The following is a 20,678-nucleotide window of genomic DNA, read 5'->3' as shown; positions in this document are numbered from 1 at the left end:
TTATCCACGCTCCCTTTCTTTTTCGTGGAACACACGCCCTGACTCCTCAATAAGGGTCTTAATATTTAGTTTATCTTGTTCCTAAATCTCCGAGCTCATCCCATCGAGCTCGTGATTCTTGCATGCATGGCCCTCACCATTTTTTCTTTCTCATTAGATGTCACAGAATCTGGAAAGACGGTGGGGGTCATTGCTGGCAATCCCTTACGAGCCAAAATCTCCGAGCCCAGAATCGCTGTTCGCCCGGAATCAACGTCGGATAAGAGAATACGAGCTTGCGCGCGAGCGAGAGGACATTCGAGCTCACTATCGCCGCCAGATAGACGAGGTCATAGAAAATAAGAGAAGAGTTCTTCGGGAGGCCCTCTATTCGGAGCCCAATTCAGGACCTAGGCTAATTCCCCTCAACCCTGCGCTAAAATTCACTGTCGCATACCATCCAGGGGAGCTCCAGTTTTCCTTAATGGGGGAACCTTTATCCTCGCAGTCGAGGAGAGAGATGTTCGAGGCTGAGCTCTACTGGAGCTCGGTTACCACAACCAGTCAAATAAATGAAATCTTGGCTTTCCATGGCCTTGGTTTGTCGGGCACCTTGAAGTGTCAAGCTCCGACTGGTCATGAACGGAACTGCTTCGCCCCTGGCGGCCGCGACGCCACAGTGAAATATGCGGCATGGAGCTAGGAGCACATGAGGGCGGGAGCACTGCTGCCCTTGAAGTCTTTTTTCAAAGACTTTACTGATTTCGTTGGGTTGGCTCCGTTCCAACTCAACATCAATTCGTACAGGGTGCTGTCTGCCTTGAGGTCCTTGTACCACGAGCTGGGGTGGAAAGGACCTTCACCTCAAGAGATTTTATATCTCTTTTGTTTGAAAAGTAACCCCTCCCGAGCTCGGGGAGGGGATGGCTTTTACTACCTCTCGAGCTACCCCAAGGAGACGAAGGTTTTTGAGGATCTTCCCAACCACCCGCCTGATTTCAAAAGGGCCTTCTTCTGGACAGATGGTCTGTCCCCGTCTCGATAGGTAAAGTCCTCCCTACTTCAAGAATGTGGTCCCCCACTTTACTAAAACACAGGCCCAATAGGTTAGTCTCGTGCCCACATGATAGATACCACTTCTACATATGGAGTTGGGTAGATGATTGTGTCCATAGGTTTGATAGTGGGCTGGGGAAATACGACACCATGTACACCACGGACGAGGTGTGGAATGGGATAGCTGTGCAGTACAGGACCAATGATTATAGGGACCTCTCGAGGTTATCACCTACTTATAGGGAAGGAACTCCCCCCGCCTCCTCTGAAGACGGGGGAATTTCATGGTCCCCAAGCTCGAGCTCGGGGAAGAGTTCCAGTTAGGTTTCTTCTATCATCACTCTATATGTCTGTGATACTGAAACAACTTGTGTGCTTCACTTTACTCACCGTGTTGTGACTTGTGCAGGTGAGATGGACTCCGACCTCGACACCCTCATCGACACTGCTGGTGCCAAGAGGAGCAAACGCCCTAGGGCGGGGTTGCTGAAGACCGGCCAGCTGAGCAAAGGCTCTAAGAGGTCCAAGAAAACACCTCCCCTTGCTCCGCCGGTTCCGAGCTCTGTTGCTGCGTCGACTACTCAGGCCAGCGCTTCCACGACGGCGCCATCCTCGCAGGCCGTCGCCTCTGCGGTGGCACCGACTTCGCTGGTTGGTGCCCCCATCATGGTTGAGCCCCAACCTCCTATGGTGGGTCAATCATCCTCTGCTCCGCTTTCCAAAAGGCCTTTTTCTTCCCGAGTTCAGAAGCTATCAATCTCCACCCATATGGACACATATGCGATGAACAATGCTGCTGGGTCTCATGGATCCACGCTGGTCTCAGATGTCATGTCCTGGATCGGCCAGAGCTATGGCAGCCTTGAAGTTTCTCAGTGGCAGTGCTTAAATGATACCCGAGACTGCATTGCTCTTTATGAGAAGAGTATCGAGCACACTGCCACGGTAAGTATTCTTCTATACTCCTTCCTTTTCTACTTGTAATCATACTGACCTGGAGCTAATGGTGGTTTATTTCTTTTTCAGGCTCTTGCCTTCACTGCCCAGCTCAATTACCAGTTAAACAATGAGATCCATTCGAGCAAGATTCATGCTCAAGAGCGAAAGATCTTCACCTCAAGGCAAGCGATGATCTGAAGGCAGCGAATGCGAAGCTCGAGGCGGGAGTTAAGAAGCGTGAGGGTATGGCCACCGAGCTCGGGAAGTTGAAGGCTGAACTCGAGGAGCATAAAAAAGAGATCATCCAGCTTCGGGAGACCAATAAGAAGCTCGAAGAGGACAAGGCCGCCACCTTCGACAACATGGAGGATGCAAAAGCTCGTCTCCTTGCTGAGTACAAAGAGAAGAAAGAGAAGGCGGTCGACTCGGCCATGTACTGGATGTGGGCCTACAATGAAGATCTGGATACCAGCTTCTTAGGCCCTCACGAGGCGACTCTTCTTGAGAGGTGGAATGCTCGGCTCGAGGAGGAAGAAGCAGCCCAGCTCGAGAAGGAAAAAGCTGCTCAGGAGGCCACTTCGGAGGGAGCCCAGGAGGATAGTCATGCTATTCATCCTGGTAACTCCAGTGCTGCTGAGGCTGAGAAGGCCAAGGAGACTCCTCTTCCTTGAATCTGACCTCGGGGAGATCATTTATTGGGGCTGTGTCCCCCTATTTTGTAATTATTTTAATTTATGCCCACGGGGCTGATACAATTTCTTTAACTATTCTTTTACATGCTTTACATTTCTTGGCTCGAAATATTTTGCACATTTTATGTAGATGAATCAGTTATGTTTATTTATTCATACAAACATAGTTTGGATTTTAGGCTCGAAACTCGATGCATTCACGCATAGTTTGTTCGACTTATCCGCTTTCGACCTCTTATTTATCAAGGTCGGATATTACTTTAACCATGAACCCGAAAGTACTTATATGGTATGTAACGTATATGATTTGGTTATATCTTTTTTGTTTAGTCACTCTTCCTCATCCTCAGTTTTTGCTCCGAGGTTAAGAGTTCGAAACTATTTTTCTTTAAGATATTCCAGCCTCGATCTCGACTCATCTCGAAGTAGGTTTAGGTTCCTACTTATCATCGATTAATTTTTTGGCCGGTTTGTTCCAAACCTGTTAGGTTTGCACCTCTGGTTAACTCCAAATGTTTTAAGTTTTTGATGGTTCGGTTATGTCCGAACTATCTAAGCTCGCGTACTTAGTTACATCCAAATACTTTATGTTTTTGATAATTCGGTTATGTTCGAACTATCTAAGCTCGCGTACTTGGTTACATCCAAATACTTTATATACATATTTTTGATAATTCGGTTATGTCCGAACTATCTAAGCTCGCGTACTTGGTTACATTCGAATACTTTATATATATATTTTTGATAATTCGGTTATGTCCGAACTATCTAAGCTCGCGTACTTGGTTACATTCGAATACTTTATATATATATTTTTGATAATTCGGTTATGTCCGAACTATCTAAGCTCGCGTACTTGGTTACATCCAAATACTTTATATATATATTTTTTATTTTTTAAGCTGATGGTATATATACCAATGATGCCCCCTTAATATCCTATGAGTGTGACCATAGGTTATTAAATTAAGAGAGATTGCAAAAATAAAAAACAAAAAGAGATTACATATTGAACAAAATAGATATTTTATTTGATGGAATTCAAAAACAGACAAGCTAATACAGATAGAAAATCATGGTTACAGGCAACACTTTTCCTACACTACTGATAGTAAGGTCTAAGGTGTTCGCCATTCCATGCTCGCGGTACTAGGCTCCCATCCAATCTCGCAAGTTTGTATACGCCAGGTCGGATGACTGACTCTATCTGGTACGGTCCTTCCCAATTCGGCCCGAGCACTCTAGCTGCTGGATCTCGGGTTGCTAAGAATACGCGTCTCAACACCAGATCTCCCATTCCGAACTTTCGATCTCGAACCCTCTTGTTGAAATATCTGATAGTGCGTTGCTGGTAAGCAGCATTTCTCAGCTGAGCCTCTTCTCTTTTTTCTTCGATCAAGTCTAGGTTTTCTTCGAGCTGAGTGTGATTTGAACTCTGATCGTAAATTTGAGTTCGGATCGTTGGGATTTTGACTTCGATGGGCAACATTGCCTCGCAGCCGTATGCTAGAGAGAACGGGTTATGTCCTGTTGATGTCCAAGCTATGGTCCTATACCCCCAAAGGACTTGAGGCAATTCCTCGGGCCATCGTCCCTTTGCTTCCTCCAACTTTTTCTTTAGAGAACTCTTGAGAGTTTTGTTAACGGCTTTGACCTGACCATTCGTTTGAGGGTGAGCCACTGATGAAAAACTCTTTATTATGCCGTTCTTTTCACATAAGTTGGTGAACAAATCGCAATCAAACTGGGTTCCGTTATCGGATACGATCTTCCTCGGTACTCCGTATCGGCATACGATGTTCTTTACCACGAAATCAAGGATCTTTTTTGAAGTTATGGTCGCCAATGGTTCAGCCTCCGTCCATTTCGTGAAGTAATCAACGGCGACTACAACATATTTTACTCCGCCTTTGCCAGTCGGGAGAGAGCCTATGAGGTCGATGCCCCATACCGCGAAAGGCCATGGGGATGTCAACATGGTCAGCTCGGATGGTGGAGCTCGGGGTATCGTGGCGAATCTCTGGCATTTGTCGCACTTCTTCACATACTCGAAAGAATCCGTTTTAATGGTTGGCCAGAAATATCCTTGGCGTATGATCTTCTTGGACAGGCTATGCTCCCTAGTGTGGTCTCCGCAGAACCCTTCATGAATTTCTTCAATGATTTTCTTAGCTTCGGGGGGGGGGGGGGGTACACATCTAAGAAACGGCATGGAATATCCCATTCTGTATAGTTTTCCGTCTAAAATGGTGTACCGAGGAAGTTGATACATCAACTTTCGAGCCTGATTCCGATCTTTTGGAAGGATTCCGTTTTCGAGGTAATCAACTATCGGGGTCATCCAGGTCGGCTCTGTTTCGATCATACACACATCTTCCTCTTCTGGCTCACTAATGCTGGGTGTTGATAGGTTTTCTATGGGTACAACATCCAGCTCTTCCTTTTCAGCGGAGGTGGCGAGTCGAGCTAAGGCATCTGCATTTGAGTTTCGTTCTCGGGGAACCTGTTCGATTTCATAAAACTCGAAATACTCTAATGCGGATTTTTCCTTCTCCAGATAAGCTGCCATTCTTGTGCCACAAGCCTGGTATTCTCCCAAAATTTGATTAACTACGAGCTGGGAGTCGCTATAGCAATGTATAGCTTTAGCCTTGAGCTCTTTTGCTATTCGTAGTCCCGCGAGTAGAGCCTCGTACTCGGCCTCATTATTCGATGCTTTGAAGCCAAATCTTAAAGCGGAGTGAAATTTTCTCCCTGTGGGGGTGGTCAGAATAACCCCTGCCCCCGCTCCATTTTCATTTGACGAGCCATCGACGTAAAGTTTCCACAGCTCGTGGGCCGTGGTTATTACCTTGTCGTCGGCCATACCAATACATTCCACTATAAAGTCTTCCAATGCCTATGACTTAATGGTCGTTCTCGGGTGGTAGGTGATCTCGAACTGTCCGAGCTCAACAGCCCATTTAAGAAGTCGACCTGAAGCTTCTGGTTTAGACAGGACTTGCCTAAGTGGTTGATCAGTCAGTACATGGATGGGATGCGCCTGAAAGTAGGGGCGGAGCTTACAAGATGAATGAATTAGACTGAGCGCGAGTTTCTCCATCAATGGATATCTTGATTCTGCCCAGTAATCTCTTACTGATGTAATAAACGGGTCTTTGCACCCTCTCTTCTTCTCGAACGAGCACCGCGCTTATCGCATGTTCAATGGTTGAGAGGTATAGGTACAAAACTTCTCCCGTTTCAGGTTTTGACAGGATGGGTGGTTCAGCTAGGTGCTTTTTGAGCTCCTGAAAGGCCAGCTCGCACTCCTCTGTCCATTCAAACTTCTTACTTCCTCTCAATAAGTTGAAGAATGGAAGGCCACGATCCGTTGATTTCGAGATGAATCTGCTTAGGGCTGCCATCCTGCCAGTCAAGCTTTGGACATCTTTGTGCTTCCAAGGTGAAGGCATGTCAATCAGGGCCTTGATCTTGTCGGGGTTAGCCTCGATTCCACGAGAGTTCACAATAAAGCCCAGAAATTTTCCTGAAGATACCCCGAAGGTGCACTTTTGAGGATTTAACTTCATGCCATATTTTCTGAGCACGCCGAAGCACTCTTCGAGGTCATCAACATGGTTCTTGTTAAGTTGAGACTTGACAAGCATGTCATCAACATAAACCTCCATGTTGTTCCCTATATGCTCTGAAAACATCATGTTTACGAGCCGCTGGTACGTGGCTCCAGCATTCTTGAGTCCGAATGGCATGACATTGTAGCAGTAGAGCCCTTTATCTGTGATGAAGCTCGTATGTTCTTGGTCGGGGGCATGCATGGAAATCTGGTTATATCCAGAATAGGCATCCATGAATGACATCAGGCCATGCCCCGCCGTGGCATACACGAGCTGATCAATCCTTGGCAGCGGAAAATAGTCTTTTGGGCAAGCTTTGTTGAGATCTGAGTAGTCAATACAGGTTCTCCACGTCCCATTGGGCTTTGGGACCAACACCAGATTGGCCACCCAGTCAGGGTAAAAGGCATCCCTAATGAAATGGTTTGCTTTTAACCTGTCAACTTCCTCCTTTAATGCTTTCTTTCTGTCTTCGTCCAGCTGTCTTCGTTTTTGTTGCTTCGGGGGGAAGCTTTTGTCTATGTTCAGTGCGTGGCTCGCTACATTTGGACTTATCCCTACCATGTCTGAGTGTGACCACGCGAAGACATCCTGGTTTTCCTTCAGAAAGCAAATTAATTGCTATTTTGTCTCATCTGGGAGGTGTTTCCCGACCTTCACCTTTCTCAAGGGTTCAGCTTCCTCGAGCTGAATTTCTTCGAGCTCCTCTAGAGGTTCGAGGTCAACTTTCTCCTCAATCCTTGGATCAATCTCCTCGTCTATTTCTAAGACCGTTCCATCTTTATTTTGTATGATAACAAGTGCCTGAGCCTCGTTTTCTTCTTTCCCCTCAAAGAGATGCTATAGCATTCCCTCCCTGCCAGTTGGTCCCCTTTTAATGTCCTGACTCCGCTAGGGGTCGGGAACTTAAGGGCCAGGTGCCTTACTGATGAAACTGCCCCCAGCCCGACCAGGGCGGGTCTCCCGAGCAGCACATTGTAGGCAGATGGCAAGTCTACCACCACGAACTCCATTATCTTGGTCACCGAGACTGGATAGTCTCCCAAGGTCACGGGGAGCTCAATGGATCCCATGCAGGCAGTTCCTTCTCCTGAAAAGCCGTACAAAGTAGTTGCACATGCCTTCAGGTCGCGAGGGGAGAGTCCCATTTTCTCGAGGGTTGCTTTGTAAAGAATGTTGACTAAGCTCCCATTATCTATGAGAACTCGGTGGACTCTTTTGTTGGCGAGCTGAAGAGTAATAACCAGCGGATCATGATGTGGGAACTGAACATTGGAGGCGTCCTCCTCAGTGAAGGTTATGGGTTGTGTTTTAATCCTCTGGCTTTTAGGTGCCCTAGGTTTGGGTTCATAAGGAGACTCGTCCCCTGTCTTAAGCTCGTTAACATATCTCTTTTGGGCATTCCTGCCCCCTCCTGCGAGATGAGGCCCTCCCGAGATGGTTATTACGTCCTCTCCATCTATCGGTGGGGGTCTGTCTTCTTCCCGAGATCGAGAATTATTGTTTTGTATCATTGGAGGCGCGACTACTCTCTGGCTCGCGGTAGTCTGTCCAGTACTCTGGTTTTTGACATACTGCCGGAAGTAACCTCTCGAGATCAACCCTTCGATCTCGTCCTTCAGTTGTCGACATTCATCAGTTGTGTGTCCAGTGTCTCTGTGGAACCGGCAGTACTTACTGGAATCCCTCTTGGATTTTTGATTTCTCATTGGGTCCAGACGCCTGAAGGGGACCTGGTTTTCATTAGCCAGGTATATGTTTTCCCGAGACTCGTTGAGCTCGGTGTGCACCTTATACACGGAGAAATACCTCTCTCCTTTCTTTTTCTTTCCTCCCTCAGCTTCGGGATTATTTCCTTCGTTCTTTTTCCTCTTGGAGGGATTCTCTGAGGTAGGCTGTGGAGCTACTGGGTCAGCCAAGGTTGAGGCAGAGTTGATGTTTATCATTTTAGTTTCGGTCTGCGAGGTCGCTTTGAGCGTTGACCTCGCCTCCTCTACATTGACAAATTTCTGCGCACGTCTGTTAAACTCGGTTATCGACCTCACCGGTTTCCCTTGCATATCATCCCAAAGGGCACTTCCAGGTAAAACACCAGCTCGGATAGCCATTAAGTGCCCACTGTCATCCACGTCCCGAGCTCGGGCGACCTCCAGATTAAATCTTGTTAAGTAACTCTTCAATGTTTCACCCGGTTTCTACCGGACGTTAGTTAAGGTGGATGCTTCTGGTCTGACCCCTACCATTGCTCTGAACTGCTTCTTAAAGGCTTTAGACAACTGCTCCCATGAGGTTATTGAGTGTCTCTTGTACTTTTCAAACCAACTTTTGGCGGGTCCTGCCAATGATGTTGGAAACAACATGCACCTTAGCTCGTAACCCACGTTACTGGCTCTCATGATAGTGTTGAACGTGCTCAGGTGACTACATGGATCGGTCTTTCCCTCAAACGTTGGGATGTGAGGAATCCGAAACCCTTGAGGAAATTGAGTGTCAGAAATATGAGGAGCAAACGGTTCGAGCTCCTCATCAGAGTCCTCATATCGACCATTTCCTCGCTCATTCTTTAAAAGCCTAAAGGCTCTTTCGAGCTGATTGATTCTTTCTTGGACTGGGTCAGTAGGAAGTGCTGTCTGGAATTGACTGTCATTGATCGTGATTCCAGGCTCGCGTCTCCGCGAGGGATCTCTACGCCTATTCAAGCGATCCCTCAGGTCCGGATTTGTTTGATCTCCCTTCCCCCTACTCTGATTTAGATGATTTCGCAGGTCGGGACGATTCTTGTGACTTCCAGTATTTTTACGACCTCGGTCGTGTTTACTGACGGACCTAGTCTCTCCGGACTCATCACTGGTGAAACTCATTGCTCGGTCATTTCATGATGGTTTCTTCCCACGTCGCCTTGTCTCCGCAGTGCGAGACCGAGACGTCTGACTTTTCTCAGATGGTGCGCCTCTCCGCTCCTAGAAAGTCTCCCTGTTTCCTTGTCTTTCCCCCGTACGCCCTTGATTCTGATCTCGAACAGGTTGAGCGTTTCTGCGGGGAGGTGAAGGATATCTTATGGGTGACGGAGGGAACCGTATAGGCGATGGTGGCTGCCGCTCTTGTCGCGGCCTAGAGGGTCCAGAATTTTCCCGAGACGGGTCAGTCGCGTTCGGCGCACTCCCAGGAACCTGAGTCCGAGCCTCTGCAGGGGTTCGGTTATTCTCAGTTCCTACAGGCACTTCCACAGGCGAGTTATGCGGGACCCGAGCTCGAGTACTCCTCTGTGGCCTAGGAGGAGCAGATGGCTCTGCTGGTGCCGGAGGTTGAGTCGGCCTCCTTGTGGCAGCATCCTTTCGTGGACGCCCACGAGGCCTCCGGGGAGGAACATGCACGTCCCTTGGAGGAGGGACTTGGTTTTCGCACGGAGGCGGGGGCTGAGCCACCTGCGCCTCTGCGGCTATCCTAGTCAACTCCTCATTCTGTTTGTTGGCCTCTGCCAACAGCTGTTTCAACTGCCGGTTTTCTAGTTCTACAATAGGAACGTAACGCTCAGGATTTTAGTACATATCCTCATCCCTTGGTGGAGGCGGTGGTCCCCGGGAATCAGAAGACCCACTCCTCTCCTCAACATCCGGGTTCTCCATTGGTTGTTTTCCAGGACGTCTTGGGTAATTTTCCTCAGGGGTGTTCTGATTGTTTGTGGCCATGATTTTCTCAGGGATGAATGCTTAAGGCTCTCAATGAAAGCACCAAACTGTTGACGCCGTTTTTCGTCAAACAGTGAAAGAAGAGCACATAAACAATAGTTGATAATGGCCAATTGAAATAAAACAACACAAACACGCAGTTTTTTACGTGGTTCAGCAGTTAAATCTGCCTAGTCCATGAGTCTTTGTTATTAAACTCAAGATTATCTCTAGGAATTCTTCAGGAATGAATTCTCCAGAGTTTTCTCTCAAGGATCAGAATTTCGGTCCTCTCCAATGGTGCACCGCTTCTCCATTTATAGAGAAAGTTGCTGAATACTATCCCACATATTTTGGGTAGTTACTCTTTTTGTATAAATAAAATAAATGGCCTTAAATGCCAATATTCAGATATAAAAGGAAACGTCCCCTGAAGACCAGGAGACGTATAACTGACTAAATAATATCCCACGATTCTAGGGGATTTACAATAATGAACGATGATTACATCTCGTATTTATAACACTTGTAGATATTCAAGGTGGTTATCGCGTATTTCTAAGGCTTTTGCTTCCCAGGTTTCTCGTCATCTTTCGAACTAGAGACATCTAACGAGGTCACTTGGCTTTCGAGATCGTAAGTGCGTCGAGCTCGGACTCACTGATCCGAGGTCATTCCTGAGGATGAGTGTGTTCCCGGAGCTATCTTTCGAGATCATGAATACTTCGAGGTCACCATACTCGAGGTCGTCTATGTCCTGCAAGCTCGACATACAATCCTGGAGCATGTTTCCAACCTTATGAGTCCACTTATTTGCGAATCCAACTTTCGAGGTCATATTTAACATAGCTCGAAATCTGGGTGTAACAGTAATGACCCAACTAATTCTAAGACTTTGGACCATTAAAACTACTATACATATACATTATTTTAAAAAAAACATACATAAGAAACATTCACAAACTTCATTAAAAACTCTAAGTAAATGTTGAAATACATAAATCGGGGTATGGGATCCCACTGTTTGAAAAATAAAACATAACTTTAACTTAATTAAAATTATTTACAAAACCAAGTGCGGAAAAATACATAGAAACATAATAAAAAAAACTGAAAATAACATCGTCTTCGAATCGTTCAAGCAGTCCACCGAATCCATTCTTCCTCAATACACAACCCCAAGTTGCCAAGAATCTTTCCACTGCCATAACTATTTTTCCTTCCTACATAAAAATAAAGGAATGAGCCTAATGCCCAGCAAGGAAAATCTACTAATAACATAAAACATAAACATAAACATATACTATAACATATGTCATATACTACTACAATGGCCATTATACTACTTGGGGCTTGTTAACTAAACAAGTCATATGCCCAATAGATTTGTGGGGCTTGCTAGCTAAGCAAGTCATATGCCCATAAATTATTCGGGCTTGTTAGCTATACAAGTCATATGCCCAAGGTCTATCAACATATATAATATAACATTACATAACATAACATAACATAACATAACATATAAACATATCATATAAACATATAAAAATCTATCCTATTTTCTTTACCAAAACCGGGATGTGAGAACAAGGACAGGATTTGGAACACTCCTAAAACCAACAAAAATGTGAGTATTTCTAAAGAAAGAGATGATGAAGAAATGAACTAAACCACCAAGATGAAACTTACCAAAAAGAAACCTTAAGTTTAATGAACTTAAATACCTAACCAAGAGTGGGAAACAGTGAGTTAGGATTTGAGTAAAGAAAACTAATGGAAACTGAAGAAACATACAGAAATGGACTTAAGAAAGGAATACCTTTGGTTGTACTAGAACCGAACTACACCTCGATATAGAAAAACACACTATTTATCTTACTTCCCAAGTGTTTATAAAGCTTAAAATGATAAAGCTTATAACCCCAACCCAAGTGTTTATCACTCAATAGTAAACCTAGCAGCTTAAAGGCTCTGAACTCAGCTTGAAGAATGAGAGAAATGGCTGGGTACTAGGTCCTACTTATAGAGTTCAAGGAGTGAAAAAATCTTCTTTTAGCTTGAATAAAAATAATGAATATTACTTGAAAAACTTTTGAATACTCGTTCAGCAGAGGCTTAAGACTCAGTCAAAACGTTTAGAGGCTTGCTAAGAGGTTAAGGAATAAAATGAGCTCAGTTTAAAAAACGTTTGGAATTTTTTTTCCCTAGGGCCGATATATCGCCCATTGTAGGCGATATATCGCCTGGGCTTATGCCCCGAGTGTTCGTCGATGCGTTTGTGTGAAGTTCACGTGTTTTTGTTTTCCCCGTGTGGCGATATATCGCCCCTAGAGCTACGATATATCGGCATACACTGAAATATTATACACGTAATTACACTTTTTAGCTTATTTTGAATTGGGTAAACAGCTTTGATTGAGTCACAAAATGATTTTAAAGTTGCTGGCAGGTTTTGGGGTTTTCAAATATTTCTCTTATAAAACTATTCATCGAAAATGCTTAATTTCTCAATAAACATGCACACGACAAGTGTCATGATATTATTAGTTCTATCTAAACCTTATTGTACAATAAATGACATCTTAATAATCAGCTATATTAACTAAACTTTATGTTATAATTAATATTCTTAAACTATAGGTTAAACTTATAAAATCTATAAGTGTTGCTACGAGTGTTCAACTAAGTCTCAGCTTTAACCAAAATCCACAGTAATAAACATACTATAACTACTACTAGCTATTGTTACTAGTACTATTATCTAACTAGCTAAGTAAACATTCTGGGACTCTACATATTACTACTACTACTACTACTACTACTACTACTACTACTACTACTACTACTACTACTACCACCTAAGTAAAATTCTGGGACGCTACATTTGAAGACCCAGAAAAACCAGACCATGTATGCAAACTCAACAAGTCGTTTATGGTCTAAAACAGGCCCCACGTGTTTAGTTTAAGCAACTGAAAACTACCTTGATCAGTTGGAATTTTGAACATTCAAAGGCTGACTCCTCATTTTTCATGCTGAAGACTCCTCACTTTGTCATTATGTTGCTTATCTACGTTGATGGCATCATAGTCACAGTGAACAATGCAAAAGAACTTTAAGCCTTCATTTGGAAATTAAATGATCTTGGATCTTGGACCTCTTCATTATTTCTTGGGAATAGAAGTTTTTAGAGATGATACTGGGATATATTTGTCACAAGGGAAATATATTGCAGAGCTGCGGAAAAAGATGGATATGGCAAACTTAAAACCAGTACCCATTCCCATGATGGTTATCATAATAAAGTAAAACAAAACAAACTTTTAATGTTGACAATTAAACGAAAACATCATTCCAAAATTCTTAATAAATTTCCTTAGTAGGCCTGATCCCTTATGGTCGTTACATCCTTGAAATGTATGCCCTCCGCCAAAGTTCTCCAACTTATTGCATTGTAACCACATCTTTGCCTTTACCTGCAGCACAGAGTACCCATGAGCCAAAGCCCAGCAAGAAGAGTTGTGTAGGACACAACCCCATAACCTTAACCGTGAATTTATTTGAATAATAACAATAAAGACAAACATAACATAAAATAAAATATCGTAGCCCAAGTTGAGTTGGACAAGTGCAGTGAGCACATTACAACATAAACATGCAATTTCAACATATCATAAGCATGAAGTTTCGTAATGTAGACATGCATTTTAAAACGTAAGCATGCCACACAGTTATCACATATACATACAAAACACATAAACTACAATTACATGTAAGCTATTAAACATAATCATACACTAGCATACTCATACATTAATATAAACATATCATATAAGACAAATTATACCATAAAATTACTTCAAGCATACACCTTGTGTGTATGTGTCTACTCTTCTTATCTCAAAAGCAGCAATGATCCACACACCCTAACACGTATCTTCAAGTATCCTTAGCGAGCCTAAACATGTCACTTAACAACAAATTTTAAAACCTCAAACCAAACCAAACCATATTAAGATACACTCATATTATTTTTTTAAGGCTAAGTCATCCCCACAATACCCTTAAGAAAGTCTTATAACTCTACTGCATAAAGCTCCAAAAATGTACAAATTTATATCTAAAGGGTGCATTAAAATCCCCAAAATTCGTGTTTCTAGGAAACTAATGCAGTCTCGCCAATGACTAGGCGTGGTCGCGCTCATAGAGCGCCAGGGCAAACCAGCTATATAGCGCATATCCGATACAATCAACACATTGTTCAGAGTCAACTTTTTTCCAGAGGTCATTTTTAGGATCACTTTTCCATGACCCTTAATCTCAGACGTGGTAGAGTTTCCTATAAATAGTTTATCTCCATTGGTCAATTTTTCAAAAGATTTAAACACACACTTGTCTGAGCATATATGCCGAGTTGAACTAGTGTCAATCAACCACTCTTTAGGGTTATAATTGACAAGGTTTACCTCAGACACCATCGCTGATAGAGTTATATCACCAACATCTTTTGAGATGTCTTCCATCATGTTAGTCTCATGACTACAGTTCTTCTTTGGCAGTATACAGTCCACTGCCTTGTGACCTGGCTTATTACAGTTAAAACACTTTCCAAGGAATTTGAATGGCTTTTTGGAGATTCCTCCTTTTGGTCCGAACTTGAACCCTTTATAGTTGGGTTTATAGTTCTTCTTTCCCCGAGAGTTTTGACATTGCTCCAACAGATTGACCTTAGCCATATTTTGTCCAAACTTGAACCCTTTATAGTTGGGTTTATAATTTTTGTTGTCTTCTTCGATACGAAATCTAACAATTAATTCTTCAATGGTCATATACTTTTGCTTATGCTTAAGGTAGCTCTTGAACTCCTTCCATGCACGGGGTAGCTTTTCAATCAAATCAGCTACTTGGAATGTTTCACTCAGGATCATTCCCTCAAAATAAAACTAATGTAAGATTAATTGAAATTCCTGAGCTTGACTGATCACAATCTTGGAATCTACCATTTTATAGTCAAGACACTGCCAAACCACAAATTTCTTTGTGCCAGCATCCTTAGTTCTATATTTTCGATCTAAACACTCCCACAGTTCTTTAACTGTTTTCTTTGTAGCATAAATTTCATGCAAAGAATTTTCAAGACCATTCATAACATAGTTACGATAGAGAAAAACAGATTTAATTCAAAAACATTAACGACTTGGATATCATCTTCCTTTTTCTTTCAGCTTTTGTTCGTTATCAGCCACGAATCTCAAAAGATTCATGGTAGTCAGATAGAACAACATCTTTTGCTGCCACCCTTTGAAATTCTGCATGTTGAATTTATCAGGTCTTTCCCCAAAGCTCTAAAGATGGATCGTAGGAATCAAAGCTGGAATCATTTGGGTATGAGCTTGAATTGCCTGAGCGCTCAGCTGACATGTCATCGTTCCCAACACTTTGCTTTGTTTTAATTGTCATATTGCCTGAAATCACACAACCAACAGTGTTTTACTTTCCTCTTGGAAATTTCACGTGGAATTTTGAATTGTACTCATGAGATTATTCTCAGGAAAACCAGGAAGGGTCAAAACCCAATCATTCATGGTCTAACCTCTCGTTGAATATTTCTTTTGAGTATTTATTCAAACCATGTCATAAATACCTTTACTAGATAGTTTTCAAAGAAGACTAAGAGGGTCGTGCCCCTGCCGCAATAGTCTAGTTTCCTTTGAAAATATTCAGTTCCTAGGATAGTTTGGAGGGGTCACAGTGGTCCCACTTAAACCCCAACTTCCTCAAACGAACTTCTCGCAAACACAATGTCTGCACATAATATATCCAAATCACATAAAGCAATTTAAGATATAAGCAATAACATTATCTCATAAATTATAGATATAAAATAATAATTAACAATATTATTATAAATATAAATAAAACAATTTATAATTATAATATAACTAACAATTATAATTAATCTGTCTAGCAATTATAATAAATAACAATAATAACAAATATAAAGAGTTGAGAAAATTACCCGTTTGTGTTCTCAACAGAAGGATATCCGAGGCCTGTGTAGCATACAATTTCCTTAAAACAAATTCGCCACCTCCAGTTGGTGCTAGAGGATTTCTAACAATAATAACAAATATAAAGAGTTGAGAAAATTAACCATTTGTGTATTCTCAACAGAAGGATATCCGATGCCCGTGTAGCATACAATTTCCTTAAAACAAATTCGCCACCTCCTGTTGGTGCTAGAGGATTTCTAACATCTATCTCCCAAGATACAATAGAGACCAAGTAACTTGGCACACCACCAAATTACTTCTGGCAAACTAAGTATGCCTGAACTCTATCACACTAGAAAAAGCCTAAAAACTCTAATGAGTAAATAAGAAATATTATATTGAGTATATATATTATTCTTCAAAGGAAGATATACATATACTAATATTTGGGGTAGTTTTAATTAAGACCATAAGGTCTTATTTATAGACTTTTCCAAAGGCAAACTTTTATTCGCTAACAATGTGGGACAAACCAAAAATTAAGTTTTTCATTCACTTTTTCTCATATACAATAACTTAGTAAACTTTTCTAACAGTTTGTGCTTAGTTTGACTCTTTTTTAAAAGTAATAATATCAAACTTAGAAATAAAAGAATTAGACCAAATATTTTTTCTTAATCTCCAGCTTATGTGTTATTAACTTTTGACTTTTGTATCAATTGATTTTCACGTGTTGTTTAACTGGAACTTTGAAACGTCTTTTAAAATAAATGAATTTACTCATTTGGTACCCTGTGTTTTTACAAAGTTTCATTTTAGTACCCTCTTTTTTGTAGAATTGTAACTAATTAGTATCTAATTGTTATTGTAAGCAAGCAAGTGATTGTTTTTTATTTTGGTGATGACGAGAAAACATAAGCTTCACACATATCAAAATGATCACACTAAATAGTAGGTAGTGATGTTACCACTCTTGAGCCCAAACGACCAGCGGTGTGGTGAGAATTTTATTTTAAAGTTGTGGGGAAGAGAGAGAAATAATTAATATGATACTATATTGTTTTCAAAAAATAGTAGGAAGACAATGATATTATTGGAATCAAGATGGGTGAAGACATTTAATTCGAACCTATATAGAAAACTTTTTTCTTGTAAATGTATCCTATAATAAATTTACCGAAAGAAATTAACATCATTATGCAACATATTTTATTTTGTAATTAATTGATCAATTAGTAACCTATATATATATATATAAATAGCTAGCTTATGTATGTTGCCATCGATCCTCATTTGGTTTTCTTTTTACGTCCATAGATATTGTAATGCCCCAAAATCCCTAATGCGGTTTAATGGCTGGATTAGTAGGCCGGGAGGGCCATAATTGTTTTATTATGCCATTAAATGATTATATGCATGTTTATGTGAATTATATTATAATATGATGTTAAATGCATGCATGTAGGTCCACATTTCATTTCAGGGGTGTTTTGGTAATTTATCTCGTTGAGGGTGTAATTGTATACTTGTATGCATGTCGGTGACATATTGTTGAGACCACATTATAATGTGGATTTTTTCGAGCCATTCGGCATGAGACGATCTTTGAGTAAAAATTAGCGGTTTAGTCATATCGGGATTAAGTTCGGGGCTCGGGGTGAGTCTCGGGGAGATTTTAATGATTAGAGTGTTGCCGGGAATTAAAGGGTAACGGGATATGAATTATTGGTAGTTTATCCTGGTCATTCTGATTTACATATTGGTTAATGTAGAGGACGAGCTGGAAAAACTTCTTTGCTTATCTGGGTCCTAGATTTCTTGTCTCTATTGCATATAGTCTAGTAAAGCATGCCACCCTGTATGCACCAGTTTTTTCTGGCTGCATACTTGATATTTCTTTCAGTATGTAATGAATTAGATGCTAATTTTTTTTTAGCAACAATTATCTGGTGGGTTATAGTAGCAATATCAATTTTTAACTTCAGAATGTTTGATTAAAAAAGGTATTTTAAACACTGTTGGAACTGCAAAAAGAAATTCTGAAATTGATCCGGAATAATTCATTAAGATATTTTTGTTGGCAGCCTACACAAGAAGGATATTGGAAGCATGAAGCGTATTTGTTGTTTCCAGTTCATTTGGATGGAACATTGTTGGACAATGCTAACACCATGAAAGCTAAAAATGAGTTATTCTCAACCACCGATGTTCTTCATATATTTCGACAGGTAGATAGATATGTTTCTTTAGACTTTTTGAATTGAGTTATGTTATCACCTGTGTTTCAGTTCCTCGTCTATATGATACAATGATGTGTACTTATAGTAAAATAGTTGAACCTGGAATTCTGTTTAACAGCTTTGTGCAAGACTCGAGCACATGCACAATTTAGATCCACCATATGCTCATAATGATGTCAAGCCTGGTAATGTCCTCATAACTCATGGGAAAGGACAACCACCACTAGCCATATTGATGGATTTTGGCAGTGCTCGACCTGCAAGGAGGCATATTCAATCTCGTTCAAAGGCACTACAATTGCAGGTGTTTTTTTTGTTCCCCCAGTCGAACACACACACACACACATGCAATGCATCAGTTACCCTACTATGAATGACATTCATCCAATGCTTTGGTATTTGTATGAGGTTTGAGTTTATTTTTTCATAGTCTTAAGAGATAAAAAAATATTGAATTTTTTTAATTAATGGCATATTTGTGAAGACTTGACATGTGTTCATGTTTTGAGGTTTTCTATCAAGTTTTTGCATTTTTAGTTACTGTTTGGATAGTCTCATTTAAAAAACTTATCAAATTACAAAATGTTTGAATTTTTAATTTGTACAATTTAAAAGTTCCTATTGTTAGAATATGCCAAAGTAATGGAGGAATGGACATAGATTTCATCTTTCATTAAATATTTTGTACTTGTATTGATGGTGGACTCATTGCTTGCTGTGTAGGAATGGGCATCTGAGCATTGTTCAGCACCTTTTCGAGCTCCTGAGTTGTGGGATTGTCCAAGTAATGCAGATATCGATGAGAGAACTGATATTTGGTCATTAGGATGCACTTTATATGCGATAATGTGAGAATTCATCCTTTGGTTTTTTTTCATGTTTATAACGTTTTTCATCTCTTTGTTTGATTCCTTCCTGTCTCACTTTTTTCCCCACATTTATTTACTTATCTTGAATTGTGAAACTACTTATTTGTTTCTGTACATATCCGCATATGTGAAAAACTAATTAGGAGAGCTTACATTAGTACATTTTCTTGATATGGTACCTGTCATGTAGATACAGAAAGTGAATGCACTTTATAAGATCCCTGGTCAGTAACTCAAATTCCTTTTTCTAAAAGCTTTCCAACTTTACTCCTTTGGCCTATTGTAGTCTCAGGTTATACAGATTTACAGACTTTGTGTTGTAAATTTTCTGTTTTATAATTTATAATTCTACTCTTAATATGGGTCCTAGATTTTTCAATGATACCTCTTTTAGCCTTTATTTTTATTCTTAATCTTAATACTTTTCTATAACAATGATGTTAACTGAACCATTGATGTTGTCCCCTGTTATACTTTCTTCTGCTATTTTCTTTAGGCTATAGAGAAATTGTTCTGTTAAAAACACATGTGGAACTTCATTATGCTCTCCTCCAGCAGACTGACAAAATAAAATTTGGAACTTCTAGTGCATTGAAAAATGATTTTGCCATTAGAAAAAATTATTCTTCTCTTTGTCACACTACATTCTATGTTATTTTATTTATTTATTTATTTTTTGGAATTTGCTAGGGACGAAGAAGCGAAATGCATTGCTTGGAGTGTCTACAAATGATGATGGAAAGCAAGTGGAGGAAGATGCTAGATATCCACCATGGGTGCAATGTTGCCTGAAATCTCATTATCTGGATAAATCTGATATTTGGGGAAGTCAACAGATTTGGCACTAGATTAATGGTTTAACTAGAAAAATAAATGAAGAAATCCTCTGTTTAGAATGTGGAGCTATTCCCTCTTCTAAATTCTAGGTTATCACTTATTTTAAATAAATAAATAAAAACTATAATATTGTAACGGATCTAAATTTTGAATTTAATCAGTTTATCTAGCTTTTAATCACAATTTAATGTGCCTTAATTGCCCCTTAACCAAATCCCATCATAAGGGCATTATGGTCTTTTCACAATTTTCACAAAGTTATTATTATTTAATCCAATCAAATAACAATAATGCATCAAACAATATAATAACATAAAATATGCTAAATCATATAGGATAAAATAAATTCATGCATATTATTATTATTATGCCCATAATAATAATATTCAATTAAATAATTAATAACTTAACATGAGTCGTTACTTATTTACTAGGCATTATACTCATGCCATAAATTCAACTATCATTCCAAATATTCAAACATAAGAAATTGATAATCATTATTGTAATTGGAATCCATACATATCTAAACCCATACATATGTAAAATGATAAAATACCCTCAGTGGCAAAATTACAAAACCATCCTTTTGGGAAAACAAATATTACAGATTGATCTAAGATCAACAATAATACTAATTAACTTTGTAATTATGAACTAAGATTGTTGTGATCATTGTCGAATATGCTTATCTAACCATACGATTATCATTTATTTGTAAAAATTGATATCGTAAGTCTAATAAACTATTGTATTACACATAAGTTAATGAATATATACAATCTTGG

At 40.4% G+C, this 20,678-nt stretch overlaps 1 protein-coding gene across 1 annotated transcript; it reads left to right on the top strand.

The window, feature by feature from the left end:
• The first annotated feature begins 1,449 nt into the window (after positions 1 to 1,449).
• Positions 1,450 to 19,398, top strand: LOC133813957 (protein kinase domain-containing protein ppk38-like). The gene is made up of 4 exons (XM_062246984.1): positions 1,450 to 1,980; positions 18,029 to 18,172; positions 18,303 to 18,488; positions 18,908 to 19,398. Exons 1-4 carry the CDS (start codon positions 1,450 to 1,452, stop codon positions 19,034 to 19,036), a joined length of 990 nt encoding a protein of 329 aa, XP_062102968.1. The 3' UTR covers positions 19,037 to 19,398.
• Positions 19,399 to 20,678: the final 1,280 nt, after the last annotated feature.

Source organism: Humulus lupulus, chromosome 2 (genome assembly GCF_963169125.1).
Source record: "Humulus lupulus chromosome 2, drHumLupu1.1, whole genome shotgun sequence".
Lineage (NCBI taxonomy): Eukaryota > Viridiplantae > Streptophyta > Magnoliopsida > Rosales > Cannabaceae > Humulus > Humulus lupulus.
This window is presented reverse-complemented; position numbering and strand designations above follow the sequence as displayed.

Excerpts from the sequence above, each read along its gene's own strand:
- LOC133813957 (XM_062246984.1), top strand. The coding sequence starts at position 1,450 with ATGGACTCCGACCTCGACACCCTCATCGACACTGCTGGTGCCAAGAGG. Across the intron at positions 1,981-18,028 it reads GTATCGAGCACACTGCCACG|CCTACACAAGAAGGATATTG; the intron begins GTAAGTATTCTT and ends TTTTGTTGGCAG. Across the intron at positions 18,489-18,907 it reads CAAAGGCACTACAATTGCAG|GAATGGGCATCTGAGCATTG; the intron begins GTGTTTTTTTTG and ends CTTGCTGTGTAG.